We start from the raw sequence: 16,035 nt of genomic DNA on the forward strand, positions 1-16,035 counted from the left end.
TTTGAATTAATATGCTCTTTACCTCTGAAAGCAATTTATTTTTGGGAATTATAATGTGAAGAACATATGTATATTTTCTTCCTGTCTGCATTTAACAAGAACATGAAGCAGTATTTTAAATGAAACCTTGGGTGAAGTTGCTCTATTTCTTTATGTGCATTGAAACAGATGTATGTTTTGCATGTGAAATAAATTAATATCAGGTCTGTTTTTGATGTATGTTTTTTTCCCCAGAAATAACAGTTATTTTGGCAGCCTTAGATGAATGTCAGCTTTGATATTACCAATGTCAAGTTCCTCTTCCACCCGACCCAGACATCCAATTACACTTTTGAAATTAAGTGTTACAGAAGCACCTTCCATCTCATGTCAGATCACAGACACTGTTTGCTTGACTGACAGTCTTTGTGTGTGTGGCTGTGTGCTTACAGATGGGCGAATGTGGTGTGTTGCATGCCCTGTGCACTTATTTTTGTGCCAGCATGTGCTGTGTCACCACATTAACCCATTAATCTGAGTATCTACCTGAGTCTTTGGGTCCCTGCACCCGACGGAGTGAGTGGCGCTGAGGTTAGGGGGCTTCTCCAAAGCTCTGTCACCTCTGGGCTTATTTGGAGAACGGCCACCCTTGGCTTGTTAGTGTTGTGGCAGAGAGGCACATTCAGGAACTGACTCTCCCTAGGGGCCCAGGGCTCAGAGGGAGCGGAGTGGGGGGTCTGCAGAGTCATCAGCAAATCAACAGATAGATTTGCCTTCATTGCTGCCACCTCATCATTGCCCTATGAAACAGGAAAAGGAGGAGGGATGAGATGGGACGACTCATATTTAGTTGTTTATCCATTCTCAAGGGATTGCAGTTGATAACACACCTGCACACACACACGCACACACACTGGTGCACACATACTTGTCTTGCAGCAGATTGGAAAAGGTTCTTAGTTTGCTGCAGGGTGAGTGGAGTTGATGGAGACTGCACAGCATCTGCCAAGGTCTTGAATATAGAATAAGCACACACAATAGGAAGGAAAAACCCATGTCACCATCCATCTCCATTCAGAGAACCAATCCAGCTGTCAAAAGAATGATGTGGCAACAGTTAAATAAAATGTCCTCATTAGTTTATGTTTGATTGCACGGATGTAATGACTGAAGTAAAGGGACTATGGCTTTATTGTAGCCACATAATAAATGTTAACTGTTGACCTTTATTTAAATTTTTAATTCAAATAGAAGCTTTTTTTTGTGGGTACATGCAGTAAATTACATGCGTTACTATGACCAAAGATTTTATCCATGTTGCCTACACCAAATAGAACCAAGTTTAAGTCAGATAGTAACGTGGCAAGTAACACCAACACAGTACAATGAGGGACATCGCTACTAATGTTAAGCTCTGCCAGCAAATGACCAACTTAGGTAAGTAGTAATTTATATGATTAACTTGCTACAAACTCTCATCATATTGCAACTTTACCACCCTAGTGTGCCATCTCTATTGCTGCCTTGGTGCACCAAAGCATTTCCTTTCACATGCTCATCTCCCCTGCGTCCTCCCATGAGAGCTCCACAGACTAAACCATCTACCGTGTGTTTTATCTGCACTAGCTGTGATGGCACTCACTTTTTCCTATGGGCTTATCAAATGCTTCCTCACTCTGCTAATCTGTTTTCGACCATACCGGTCCTAAAATATACCAGCTCAGAAATCCTTTAGTTCGTTTCCTCTATTACACTCTGTGGACAAATGCAACAATATATTCATATCAGATGACAAATGAACTTCCAACTATTTGCTCTCAGTTTCTGCAGCTAGATAATTTATGCTACCTGGCTTATCAAAATGGGACAGACACTGTACTTTTGGAAAAGTGGAGATATAACAATGTCAGCACTGGCAGTGAGCTCATAGCTATAGATGGATATTTTGAATCTGTGATTTGGACATCTGTGATAAACTGGCAACCTGTCCAGGGTGTACCCCGCCTCTTGCCCAATGTCAGCTGGGATTGGCTCCAGAATCCACCCAACCCTCTTCAGGACAGCAGTATAGATAATGGATGGTTTAAACATGAGACATAACCTAAGATGTGCCAAAATCATAGCTAACATCATGAATTTAATCCAATTTGCTCCACACCACAAACCTCCCTCAAGTTAGTTTCTCACTTCACATTCACAATTTCTCCACTGACTGTTTTACCAGGAACAACCCATCTACTCCTTGCTGTTTCTTCTTGCTGGTGCATTTCCTCCATCAGCAGCATGCTTTTCCCTCAGGGAACCTTGCTCCATAAAGCCTGCCCTTTGCATGACCCTGTTACCCCTGTCTTGTTGCACCTGCCCTACAACATCCTTATACATGAGTGTCAACTCTACCTGTAAAAACACACCATGCACATCTTTAGATACTTTGAACTTTATCTCTGAGCTCACCTTCATGGATTTAAATACCTCTTCTAGGACAGATGTGTCCTAGTGTCCAGAATCCTCTGCAACATCCTTTTAATGTGCAGTCTTTGATATTATTAAGAGCCAGACTGATCTTATAAATTGAATTGTGGGCTTGAGCAACTTTAAGTGTTGCCTCGTAATCCTGACCTTTCTCTGTACTCCTCAGTTACTTCAAATCATCCAACAGAGACTGTCCTTACCTGTAATACACCACCACTGCTTGTTCAGACACTTAAAATGTTTTTTGTTCTTGCCAAACACCCTTTTAGCTGTGTAAACCATTGCTGGCCTCTTTAAGTGGCAAAGGCTGAAGATATAGTTGGGGTTGATGGGTGACACCAGTCTGCAGTTTGCATCCAATTATCTACCAACAGTTAACACTGGCTTGGTATAACTATGTAGATAATTGCTCCCCAGCCATAATCAAGAAATTTTATTTGTGTGAAAACTTGAATTGCTTTTGGACCCTCAGATTAGGCTTTATTTGGCAGGAACTGACAAGCAAACTACTGTATTTTGTTGTGAGGACTTGTTGCTCCTACCTTATCTCAGCCTGCCTGCTGCCTGCTGCCTGACATACTGCCTAATATGACTGGCTTCTCTATACGTACTGCCTTTAGCCATGCATAAAAAAAAAAGGCATATTTGAGGTGAAACGATCTAACAGCGTGGCCGAGGTGCCTGGGTAAACAGCTCAAGTTAAAATCGGTTCCTCTTTTGCTGCAGCACAAGTAAAACCACCTGGTCCATCCAGTCAAATGTGCAAGCACACATTCCTGGTAGATTACTTTGTAAAATGACTGCTGCTTTTCTACTGGTTAACACTCAATTGTGGCAAAAAAATAGAATAGTTATGGCAGTGATAACTTTTCAAAGCTTTAAAATCCTTCATTTTATGGTATGTAAGTGTGATAAACCCTTGAAAATAATGTTACTCAATCTAGACTGCCTGGATTGTTTTCATCATCTTGTTTACAGGCTGAATCCCTGCTAAAATAGGTGAAGTTAAAGCTTGGTCACATTATGTTTCAGTTTAACACATTTACCCGTGTGTCATGTTTTTGAAACATGAAAAATGAATAAAGACTGATCAATCTTGCACTATAAGCAGAGTAGGTGAGTGAGGCTACTGTTTGTAGCCTGTTAGTACAATAATATAATAAAAATGGTGCAGAAACAAGGTAGAATTTGAACATCTCCATTCCCACACATGGGAAATTTGGCTAATAATAGGGTATATTTAGGTTATATAAAACAAAAACATTTAGATTATATGTGGTGTAACTAATGTCTCATTAATGGAAACTACCTTTCAATGCAAAGTAGCTCTGAACAATACAAAAATGCAGTCATTCAAATGCTGTCAAGACAATGACAATATGTAACTGAGACAAATAATTTTGCAACAAATTTTGCCTGACTTTAACTGGGACATTGTTCATATATGCCCTGATGGATAAAAGCTACATGGCACCTCTTGTTCTCTCTCTCTCTCTCTCTCTCTCTCTCTCTCTCTCTCTCTCTCTCTCCCCCCCCCCCCCCCCCCCCCGCCGCCAACCTTGATGTCTCCAATGTCATAAAAGGTAGGGGTAAATTTGTAGACTGCCTTCATGCCTATCTCCACATGCTGCCATTATCTACTAATCTTTTTGTGAGTCATCTTTACTACAAGCAATGACCATATTTTTAAACAGTGGGACTCTGCGAATCAAAACCCCCTCCTCCACATTTGATGTGTTACATAGCCAAAAGAATTAGCAAGGCCTAAAAATACCATATGGAGATTTCAGTTCTCCAGCTTGGCTGACTGAATTTGGTGCCAGATCATGCTTGTACACCCTAAGCATCTGAAAATGCCCAGTATTGCAGGTTTTAGGTTCTGGTGTGTCAATTAGCTCACTCTGAGTAACTGGAATGTCTCCAATACATAAAGAAAAGAGCATGCACAGAATTTTTAATGTTCATTCCTGGAATACACTGCAGCCCCAATGTAAAGGGCAAGTTTTGTTGTTGTTGTTGTTGTTTTTTTGCCTACACAAGAATCCCAATAAGTTCTCAAAAAATCTGTTTTAGTAGTTATGTGAGTACATTACAATTTTGGCTTATGGACAGAAAGATAGCAATTTGAAACATCATCTAAATGTGCACATGTGCACTGTACCTGCATGCTTATCTCTGACTAACAAGCACCCTTATCAGCAAAATTGTCCTGCCAGGAAGATCCACTGGCAATTTTAATATGAAACACTTCCTAAAAGTGCCCCCCCCATCCTTACATCGGTGTTTGAGGGTAGGGTGCAGCAGCCTGTCTGCTCCTCTGGGAATGTGTTGCTTTCACTAGATATTCAGTAGGAATCCTCTTGACATTACTCCTTTTTTCATGCTGGTATTTATCTGTTAGTGCGTCACCTCACTTTACAAATATGTTCAGTATGATTAAATTTTTCTAGTCCCTGGGGATTTGGTGGGGTAGCAGAGGGTGTATAGAATATAAAAACTTGGAAGCCTCAGTGTGCTGCTTCAGGTTTCTGGTGTATGAATACTTCTCTGAAATTCATGCACCCACGCACTGACAGACACAGACTTACTCACACACACACACGAACAGAATCACAAAATCCTTCTTGGCCCTTGCAGCCAAATTAGTATCTTCTTTCATTCCTGGATGCATATGTCTCTGAGTGAAATACCTGTGGAAAATTGCCATGATTAGGTTCATTTTTGTTTGCCTGCTGTTAAAAAGGATGGAAATGAGTTTGGTATTTTAAACAGATAAAAAAAAAAAATCTCCCTTTTAAAAATAGCTTGTTAGACTCAAGGAAATGCCTCTGTTCACCTGTTTTGTTACATTTCTGCACTGCTTGATGAGGGGGTATGAATACATTTTGTTTTGATCCTGAGATAATGATGCGGTCAGCAATACACAATTGAATGTGCCAAAGAAAGGGAGTGCATTCATATGGAAGCTCAGTATACGAGTTAAACGATGTTTACCCATTATTTGGCCCCAAAGACGGGGGTGTCAGGCCATGCCGTCATAAATCTTCAAAGACCCACAATAAGCAGCACTATTTTCCAGACTTAATCTACCCTGAACACAAAGCATCCCTGAATCCTATCCTCATCCAAGCAAAGAGCAGATATGTGGCTTGACACACAGCATCTGCATTGTATTTGCTCAGGTTAAGCAGTGGCTGGACCAGCTGGCTTGTAATGGCAGCCACCTCTGAGAGCCAGGTCCGCTCAGTTGTCCAACCACTGACACTGTTCTACCTAGATTGTCTAACAAAAGAAGAATACACTATTAACAACCCCAGTGAGTCAACGATACTGCTCAAAAAATTAAAGGAACACCTGATCATCACAGTATGACACCAGGTCAGTTAAACTTCAGGGATATCAGTCTGTCTATTTAGGAAGCACAAGTTTTATGAATCAGTTTCACCAGCTTTGGTGCAAATGAAAGTAACAAAAGGTGCAATGGAGAGGAAACGGCAAGACAACCCCGGAAAAGGGGAATGGTTTTGCATGTGGTGGCCACAGAGAAATGCTCTGTCCTTATCCTTCCTGATTCTTCTCACGTTTTGTGTGTCCTTGTAACTACTGGTGTCATGAGGCAGTACCTGCAGCCCAATCAGGTTGCACAGATAGTCCGCTTACTCCAAGATGGCACATTCATATATGCAGTCTCAAGAAGGTTTGAGTGTCTCCCAGCACAGTCTCAAGAGCATGGAGGAGCTATCGGGAGACTGGCTGTTACCCCAGGACAGCTGGACAGAGCCACAGAAGGGCAGCAACCCAGCAGCAGGACCATTATCTGCTCCTTTATGCAAAGAGGAACAGGAGGAGCACTGTGAGAGCCCTACAAAATGGCCTCCAGCAGCTACTGGTGTGCATGTTTCTGACCAAACTGCCAGAAACAGACTCCGTGAGGGTGGCAGGAAGGCCCAACATGTGTGACATGTGCACCGTGCAGCGTGATTGGCAGGTCAGCCAGTGAATATAGCAAAAGTGAAGTGCACTGTATTGATTTTCAATAGGTTTGTGATTAGCTGGCATGAGAAGATGGCTATGAACAAAACACTGCTTGTAAACATTTAAGGCTGATGAGACCATGAATTAAACTATTATTTTCTTCTCAAATGCAAAAACTCATTACACATGCACACACCCTGAGGGGATGCTAGTGCACCTTTACCTTGCAATTTCTCTCTAGTTATTCCTAAATTAGTTTCTCTTTACATAGCATCCATTCTAATCTTCTCATCTGGTGGTGTGACAGATGGGGCTAAGCCTTTTCTCTGCCGCTCAGACTAATGGTCTGACCGCTGGGCGCTGGTGGCTTGTTTGATGGTGTCCGTCTGGTTTTAAACCCAAATACTAACAGAGTGGGTAAAAAATAGCTCCAGAAAAGCCTTGGAGGTATTCATTAGATCATAAGCTTCTCTGTTTCTCTTGTTCATCCATCTTGACCTGATTAACTGACCCACTTCCTTGGCTACTTACCTGTCTGCTATGTTGTTATAGATCTGGCATGAGAGGCTCAGGTATAAAAGGTTTATATGTGCCTTTTTTGTCTTCCTGCTGGAGGCCTTTTTGTTGTCTTCAGCCACCTCTCTGTGTACTTGGTTGTTTAAAAACACCTTGCTTCATCTTATTTTCATCAAACACTTGCTTTAGGGCAAAACATCTCACTTTGACTCTTCCTTGTTTGCACATTATTTCCAGCACAGAGGAAGAAGAGGTCAATAAGTCACAAAATTACTAAACCAATAAGCACGTGCAGACAATACAAATACACAGTGGATGCCCTGTAAACGGTTTCATCCTCTATATGCCTTCTCTTTAGCCTTTAATTTTTCACCAAGCTGTACATGATCTTAATATCTCCATGTTAAAAGAAAGAGAGATGAATGGCCAAACACTAAGGGAGGTGGAGAAGTAGAAGATGCCAGTTCAGTGTGGTTCTCTAACTGGCTGCTTTATTCATGATTTTGACACTAGTGCAGCAGCAGCAACATACAAGTGTCCAGGGGATGCTTCACTTGGTACCTCTACATTGATTAAATGTCTTGAGACAAGTCTGTACCTGTAGTAATGGCACACTACAATGTTGAAGGCAGACTTCAAGAAATTACTGTTCGAGATCCCAAGCAGAATGTCTGGTTTTTCTTTGGCGTCTAAAGTGTCACTATATTTGTGTTGTTTGTGAAATTACCTGATGAACGCTTCAGGCATTCGAGGGCCAAAACAAGTGATAAATAGTAAAACTCAAGACTGATATAATTGTTCAGACTACTATGTGTAATGTGAAAAATAGCTGCTGGTAGTGACACTGGGATTTCCAGCGCACTTACTTTGTTTTGATTCAAGTTGACCACTCTCATTTGCAAATCATTTTCAGCTACAAGGGGCGTTTGTTTTGTCAAAAATACTAAAAACTGTTGACACTACCAAATGGCAGACAAACAGTTAGTGACTAACTGCTGAACATTTAGCTGAGTCAGATATTCCATAAGGAGTTTGTGAAGACCAAATGCACAACTAAAAGTGCAGTGTATGTATTGGCCAGAAACAAAACGCCAAATGAATGCCTATGTGTAATGTAAAAATGGCTGCTGGTAGTGACACTGGGATTTCCAGCTCACTACTTTGTTTGATGGTGCTTAATTTTTTGTTGTGTTACCTCCATCTCTGTATGGAACTTTTACAACTTTATTTTGTATACCGGTGTTTTTACTCTGTTTATGTTTTTTACTGCTTTGGTATGGCCTAATATTTTTTAGTATGTTTTACTTGGTGATGTTTGTTTTACTGTGCAACACTCTGGGCTCTCGAGTTGTAGAGTGGTATATAAACAAAGTTTATTATTATTATTATTATTATTATAATGTTAATTCAGTGAAACTGTTGCAACTGGCATTGAACAGTAGCTTCACAACTTGTTCCTGGGGCCAAAAAGAAAAGACCAAAACCAGCAGCTGATTGATCCTACTAACAAGTACTGCCTCTGCAGTTAAAGCCTGATGTAGTCACCGTTACCCAAAAGCAATTACAGACATCAATTAACTACACTGTTGTATTGAGTGATGTGTTCCTTCGTTGCCATCTACATAAACTCTGTAATTTGTTTTAAATCACTCTCATTTTCCTTGTCTTGCTGCCACAAACAACCGGGATGGCAACTTTCCAAGCAATGACAAGATAATTATAGAAAGAACTTCCTTAAACTCCAAAATTTAAGTAACGGCTCTGTGCTTCACACAGGTAATTACAGATTATAGAATTATAAACTATAGATGTTTATGTAGATTTATTTTTGGAATCTTGGATCTTAAATATTACATCCATTTAAATAACTCAATAATGTGCCAAAAAAGCCACAATAAAAAAAAAAAAAAAAAGTCATGCCCAACACAAATGCTTTACTTCTTCATGCTTGAATAAAGTTTGCTAAAAACTACCATTCACAGCTCTTTTAAGAAATTATAAATAGTCCTGGGGTTGAGAGCTACAGAATGGGGTAGGGAAAAGGTTTTGAGAAGCAAACTAACATCAGTTATGGTTTTTAATGGAATTTCTTAACCATAAGAAAATATCACCACCGGCCTCATTCTTTAATATTAAGAGCTACAGTATTCTGGGTACAGTCAAAACTGTAAAAACAAGGAAGTGTTACTGAACCTAAGTATGTCAGCTTTGGTCTATTTGCACTCTAGGGAGTTTGGATTTTTTTTTTTTTTTTTTTTTTTTTGTAACAGGCAGCGACTGAGGCAGAATGCAGCACAGAAGGCTGTCTGTGGAGTGATTCAGTTGCACTGCTCATTCATGTGCTTCTCTTTTTCTCCAAGCTGCTATCCTTCGAACATCCTGTTGGCAGACATCTCAATAACCCTGGCTGAGTGTAAGGGATTCTCACACACACACACACACACACACACAGCAGAAGTTTCTACTCTCTCACTGTCCGTCTTTCTCTGTTCCTTAACAGCTAAAGAAACAGATCTCAAAACACTGTCAGGTCTGGAAGAGCTCCTGCTTAGTCCCTATTTTTAGGCTGGCAGTGAAACGACACATCTCAGCTCTTCTCCGTACAATTTCGCTCTCATCTAAAGTCTGCATGTGCAGTGTGAGGAATCAGGTTTTTCTTCTTCCTTACTTTTGCCATCTCTGTCTCTGTGCGATTTTCTGCTTCTCTGTTCTGTTTTCTCTCTGTCTCGTTCTCAAATTAGGGAAAACCTCAAAGGAAAAAAATTCACTAAGAACTGTCATATGATTCACTTAGCACAACAAAACATACTGTATGTTAACTTGCTGCATTGTGAAGTGTTGTGAATCTGTCTAGGCAGAATAATTAGTACTCGGCCCAGCAGTGGCCGCCAGCCTCTACCATATTTTCTGCTTAATTTTCCTCTTTGTCTGTTCCTTAAATCACATCACCCTACTTCCTCTGCTCCGCGTTGTAGGTTGTGGTTTGGTGACCTGTTTCATGGCATTTGGGGATTGGCTCATCATTTCTTTGCTTCTCACAGACGCTACTGATTTGCATACATGCTGCCACCACTGACTCTGTACAAGGAACACATTATTTTTGAGTCTGTAGTTTCTGTATTAAACTCTGTCCAGGCTGGTCTACACACTCACATGTCCAATATAGTACGAGTGGTAAGATATTGCCCACTAAGCCACGTTTCTGTTGCTTCACCTATCACATAATGGTGGCAAGTTTACAACATATAGAGCAAGCCTCTTATTTTTAGCTAATTTTGCTGGATGAAATGAAAACTGTTGTCTGCAGATTATATCAGCATTAGCTAGCGAATTAAGTCAGTGCTAGCTCCATGACTTGTCTGAAAATATTGTAGGCTGATACAACTGATTTTTTTTTTTGTTTTAATCCGACTGCTTTTTAAAAAGAACCCTGCCAAATACATTTAAAATTTTAAATATGCACCTGATGGCTTGTTATACTAAAAGACAAAAGCTAAAGCCAACATGTTTCCACCAAATAAGTATCCATAGCAGTGTAGAAGATGTAAAAACTGTTTATGTATCAGTGTAGAGCCAGTTTGTCTTGGTGCTATAAATATAATAAACGTGATTTAAAGATATGAAAAGAAATCAGCTGTGCTCTGTTACAGGGCTACACTATGATTGGACAAATGCTTTTAGGGGTGAGGGCCTTAGCTAATGGTCATTTGATGACATTTTTGTGTTTTCATGACTGTCAGGGGGTACAGTAATATTGCAGTGCAAGTTCCAGTAAAATGCCACAAAGCCTAAATGCTACTGTAGGCTATAATAATGATGAGGGTGTTGATAATAGTGATATGTCTCATTTCAGTTGCCAAGTGCTGGAGCAGCAATGCATTTTATTAATAAGGAGGTTATTCATTTATTGAGAAGTCCTCTGGCTATTAATATTGGATAATAAAAAAAAAAAGTGAAACTGGATAAGCCTCCCAAATTTGAAATGTGAAATGGAGCATGAAGTAAAGGACTAGACTGATTGAATTTACATCCCTCTGTGAGGTCTAATATGTCTCCCAATGTTTGCTAAGAGCTTTTTATTTGTTTAACATTTTAGGGAAGTAAGTGCTTACAAGAGTAATTTACAGGAGGATTTTGTGCAGATTGAAGTACAAAGCAGTCGTGAGAACAACAGCCAAATCATTTTACAATTTCTATAGCTTTGTTTTTCAGTCAAATATGTCGCTGTTCTAATCTTGATGCCAGGATATCTCTGACCTGCCATTTACCTTAATCACAGTTACTGGGAAAGTTCTACTGAAGTAGTAACCTATTACAGTACAAAACGCTGGAATGAATACTGCTTTGTCTTGTTTTTGGGATAACAATGAGGTGTCTTAGCCTTCATGGCCGAATTGTGCTCAGACACCTGCTGCTAACTCGTACTGCTGCCCTCTATCACTGAATTGTTGAGTGTGTGAGCAGGTGGAAAAGCCTGGCAGTGTGTTCAAATGCCAGTAGATGGGGACTATTCATTCAAATAACAGGAGAGGCCAGAAAACAAGCTGTGGAAGCCAGACACCCCAGCACCTGATATCAAAGAAGCGTTGAGCCACTTGTATCCATCAACAGTGTATCAAAGGAATTTTAATCATTATTTTTCCCCTATTTAAGTCTGCAAACCGCTAGCGTGCAGACGAGCGCACTGCACACTGTCACACTGGAATGCATTCAAAGTGACAAAATTGTGGAGGCACTACAGACAATACCACACTGATGCATGATGATACTTTTTGTCACCACTGCTCTGTTCAATTTCATGCCCACCGAGCACAGAAGCAGGTGCTCATGGGTTCACCCATGCATCGGATGCCATGGGCAACTCTCCAGGATTCTGTTTACCTCTTGGCCTTTTTGTGAAAGTCTAGCAACCCTGTTGGAGACCTCTGTCACCTCAGGTAGACACACATACACACATGTAGACTTCCTGGCAAAGAGCTGTCCAGTGATATACACACTTTATAAAGTTTTTATTTTTTTGTAGCATGTCTGTTACCTGCACACAAATTAACCTCTGGTGTTGGAATATGTGTGCATTCACTTCCAGCAGCTGTGCTAGAGGCTAATTGTCTTGACAGTATGTTAATTTTAGAAAGATCTATCTTATGCTGCCGGAGGCTTGTTCTACATGGAGGAGATAATAGATTGGTATGATAATAACAAAATTCCTCTAATGTTGGCTTTTCTTAATTTATTTGACAGCCTTGATGGTGATATATTTGGGTGTATAATAGCTACAGTGTTTAGTGGTTGAGACAGTTTGCATTTGATATTTGTTTTAGCAGATCTGTTACAAACACAAACAAATTTGACTAATCAGAAGCACATATCAGAGAGGACGACACATAGCATTATGTTTGAGGAAAAAAAAACATTTATGGCAACATCACATCATCACTGCTAAGTAAAACGTTTCGTTTTGTTTTGCTTGCTCTTTGAAGCCATGCTGACATAATTTATAAAAACACCAGACAAGGATCTGGTAGGCCTTTCCCCAAGAACTAACACACAAAATGTTGCAATTTTCTGTAGAAAATACAATGTTTGTACAGGAGAAAATTGGCTGCAATCATAAAGCGCATAAATATTGCACATTTTGTTTAAGGTATACGTATTTGTTTGTTGCAGTAATGCATACTGTTTGCCACACATGCCAAAAAGAAAATGTGCAATGCGGGAAATTGTGTAATGGCTAAAAGTGCCATTTGTCTATCTAGCCTGTGCAGATCTTCTAAATTTGCTCAAATTTTGATTTTTGTTTATAAACACGAGTGAATTTAATTGGGAAGCCGTTTCATCTGGGGGCCATCAATACAGAGGCCTAGTCGGCTTGGGAGCTGACGCCCGCCGTGTTCTGAAGGGCTAATTTCATTTGGATCGTCTACAATTGGCTCTCCTGTCTGTTTCCATTACCTTCAGAACTAGTGTGGAAAATATACAAGGTGAGATGAATGAGAATGTGTGGTGTAAAAGAAAGAGCCAAAGGGGCATTACGAGGAGCTGCTGCTGTCCAGCTGAACAAAGTTTTAACAGAAAATGTGAAAGACGCCTCTTTTTTAAGGGAGTGATGTTAGGCTTGATGTCAGAAATGTCCCTCTCTGTTCACATTGTGAATACATGTGCAAGTGCTTGTGGATTTATGTGATTATGCAGATGTCCTCTAGATAACCTTGTGAAGAGATTGATAAACATCTACATATTAAACATGAACATAGCATCTCAGTGTTGGTGATATATGTTCTCTTCACTGAGACAATAAAGACAACATTCTCTAGTGATGAATCCATCTCTGCCACCATTTCCAGAATCTTCCCCCACTGTCATCAATCAAATGTAGTCAGTGCCATCTGGGAAACTTACATAAGTTCTACTAAACCCGCTTCCACTGAACGTGCAGCCTCTCACCAAGATCCATCACTTCAAAGACTTTTCTCAACAGGACCCTAGGCCCAAAGTGTCCTTCTATGTCCTTCTTCACTTCCCTCTCAAAACAAAAACTGCTGAATGTGAAATGCCACATGCCTAATTTCTAAGACAGGACATACTGTATGTGTTTTATGGGAGAAGATGCACATATGCTGAATAACGAAGGGGGAACAAACTGATAAAATCAAAATGGAATTAAGATGTGTTCACGTCTGTTTCATACTCCAGCTGTTGGCCTGTGTAGAGGAGGCAAAGCTAATTAACTCAACCCAATCATAATGAAGTTTAATATTGTTGTTTTCAAGCAACACACTCACTCACTTGGTGACTACAGCTGTGAAAACTAAATATCATTCTTGTTAATATTTCAAAATATGACATTTTTACAATTTCACAGGTTCATAGTCATGTCATGACACAATACTGGGCTAAATATGGAAACAGTGACTTTCTAAACCTTATTAACTGATATGGGTAATTAGGAATGGTCAATTAGTCTCCTAGAGACACTGCAAATTTGAGATGCTTTCTAAACATTTTAAAGCATCTCAATAGCTACTACCATCTGTTGGAGTAATATTTTCCACAGTGTGAGGGGCTTTTAACAAGTAGGGTGCAGAACGTCTAATGCACTCAGATCATTAAAAAACAAACATGTTGAGAACATTTTTGCACCTGAAGATGTGCGCAGAAAGCACAACGATGCCATTAGGAGACAGTGAGGTGCAGACATCAGCGAGACAGATGTGGCCTTGAGGCATTTTTAGTTTTTCACTGACTGCTAACAGGAGGCAAAATGAGTGCAGAAGAGTTCATTCATGTTTTTTGTGGTGATGTATGTGCCCAGTTAAAGTAACTCACATCTGCTGCCGTTTGGTGAAAGACTATGTCCTGTACTGAAAATGTCATTTGTTCTCTGTGGTGCACACGAGCATGATTCATTGCATGAGTCACTGGTTTTATGCTGAAGGTCACCAAGTATACAATGGGCCTTAGCAGTATGGTTATCTGTCAAAAAGTTGAGCTCATTGCACCAATGACAGATGAATCAGTACTGAGACTGATGTTGAAGAACATGAGGGAAACATCTGATTTTTTAGCTAAATAAAGTGCCTTGTCGTTTGAAGTTGTTATCCAACAGGAAGCTTCACGGTAATAAAATAAAAACAAATAGGTCATTTCTTTGCTTTTATGGCCAAAATAGTTAATAATTAACTATGCAAACAAATGGCAAAAAGTAATCCAACTACTTGAATCACTGTGTAAATGTAACTGAACTACCAGAAAGCTACTGCAAAATGTAGTTAAACTACATGTGGCTCACTACTTGCCAACACTGCACACAACATACCTTATACAGAGCACAAGATAGTATGAGATTCCTCACTTAAAGCTGCCGTCTGTTGCCATTGGAAACAGCATTGATGAGAGTGGTGGAGTGAACCAAACCGTAAATTTCCAAAACTATTAGCTTTAAGGGTGCTAAAACACTTTGTAGACCCAAGGATAACAACAGAGTTGGGTGGTAATTCTCTGTGGGTTTGTCACTATGAACAACCCTTTTCACAGTGCACTATGTCAGACCCAATTAGTTGCAACTTTAAAATGATTTGTTTGTTTTCCTGATTTTGTCATGTGTGACTTGGACATGAACCACTACCGTCTACATCTTATGTCCTACCAATAGTCAATAATAGGCTATGTTCTTTTAATCCTGACCTGTTTAAATAACTGTAGCCAAGTAGTTTAATTGCCTAACTCACAAAACCTCAGCCAAATATGAATCATTTTTAACAGTATTGAACAGCACTGGCAGACAGTGTCCCCCTGATGATACCCTGGTGAGATCAGAAAACACTTATAAGAGTCAATTTGGAAGACAATAACTTTTGTCCTTGAGGTTTGAGGACTAATTGAGAAAAGTGTCCAGAAGCCAAGCACAGTAACTGTAAAATAAATGTAAATTTTCCCTTCCCTATGTGTCTTCATTATGATACACCATTCCTGTTTATTTATCCAAACTACTAGACCTTATTTATATCCCTGTGGAAATCCTCTGACATTGAATTTCTGGGCCCCAACTACAGTGCATCAGCATTCAGTGACAAAATTATCCTAAACCATTACCCACTAGTAGAAATTATGGGCACTCCAGAGAGCTCTGCCTCTTTAATGGAATAAATATTTCCCTTCATAAAACATCAGGCAACAAGGGGACAGCCCTCACTTCAAAAATGCATATCAAAAAAACTGTGTGCCTGAGAATGATGAGGCGCCGTTACCCTAGGAAGCAATGTCCTCTGATCATGAATTTGTTTCTCCTGTCAGGCTGTGAAACGTGAGATATTGTCAACAAAAAGGCAAAGCTAAGATTTGACTTTCTACATCCAGCAACATGAAAGTAGAGGGAATTACATTTCATCAGGTAATAAAAGTCCAGATCTCATTAGGTTTGTGATAAAATTTGCTTAAACATTCAGCTCACTAACGCATGACAAGTATCCATCCGTCCATCCAATTTCCTCTGCTTATCCGGAACTGGGTCATGGGGGCAGCAGTCTAAGCAAAGATGCCCAGACTTCCCTCTCTCCAGACACTTCCTCCAGCTCCTCCGGGGGACTGCCGAGG

At 40.0% G+C, this 16,035-nt stretch overlaps 1 protein-coding gene across 3 annotated transcripts in view; it reads right to left on the reverse strand.

The window, feature by feature from the left end:
• Nucleotides 1–16,035, reverse strand: part of fbxo21 (F-box protein 21) — a 96,598-nt gene that overhangs the window by 32,144 nt on the left and 48,419 nt on the right. For 2 of the 3 annotated variants that reach the window (XM_020598207.1, XM_020598206.1), the window contains exons 2-3: nt 908–991; nt 526–779 (exon numbers count right to left, since the gene is read on the reverse strand). In XM_020598207.1, the coding sequence (XP_020453863.1) occupies nt 526–779; nt 908–991 (338 nt within the window). The remainder of the gene's footprint in view (nt 1–525; nt 780–907; nt 992–16,035) is intronic. The other variant, XM_020598208.1, reaches the window with a different exon arrangement.

This window comes from Monopterus albus, unplaced genomic scaffold, assembly GCF_001952655.1.
Source record: "Monopterus albus unplaced genomic scaffold, M_albus_1.0 scaffold37.1, whole genome shotgun sequence".
Taxonomy (NCBI): domain Eukaryota; kingdom Metazoa; phylum Chordata; class Actinopteri; order Synbranchiformes; family Synbranchidae; genus Monopterus; species Monopterus albus.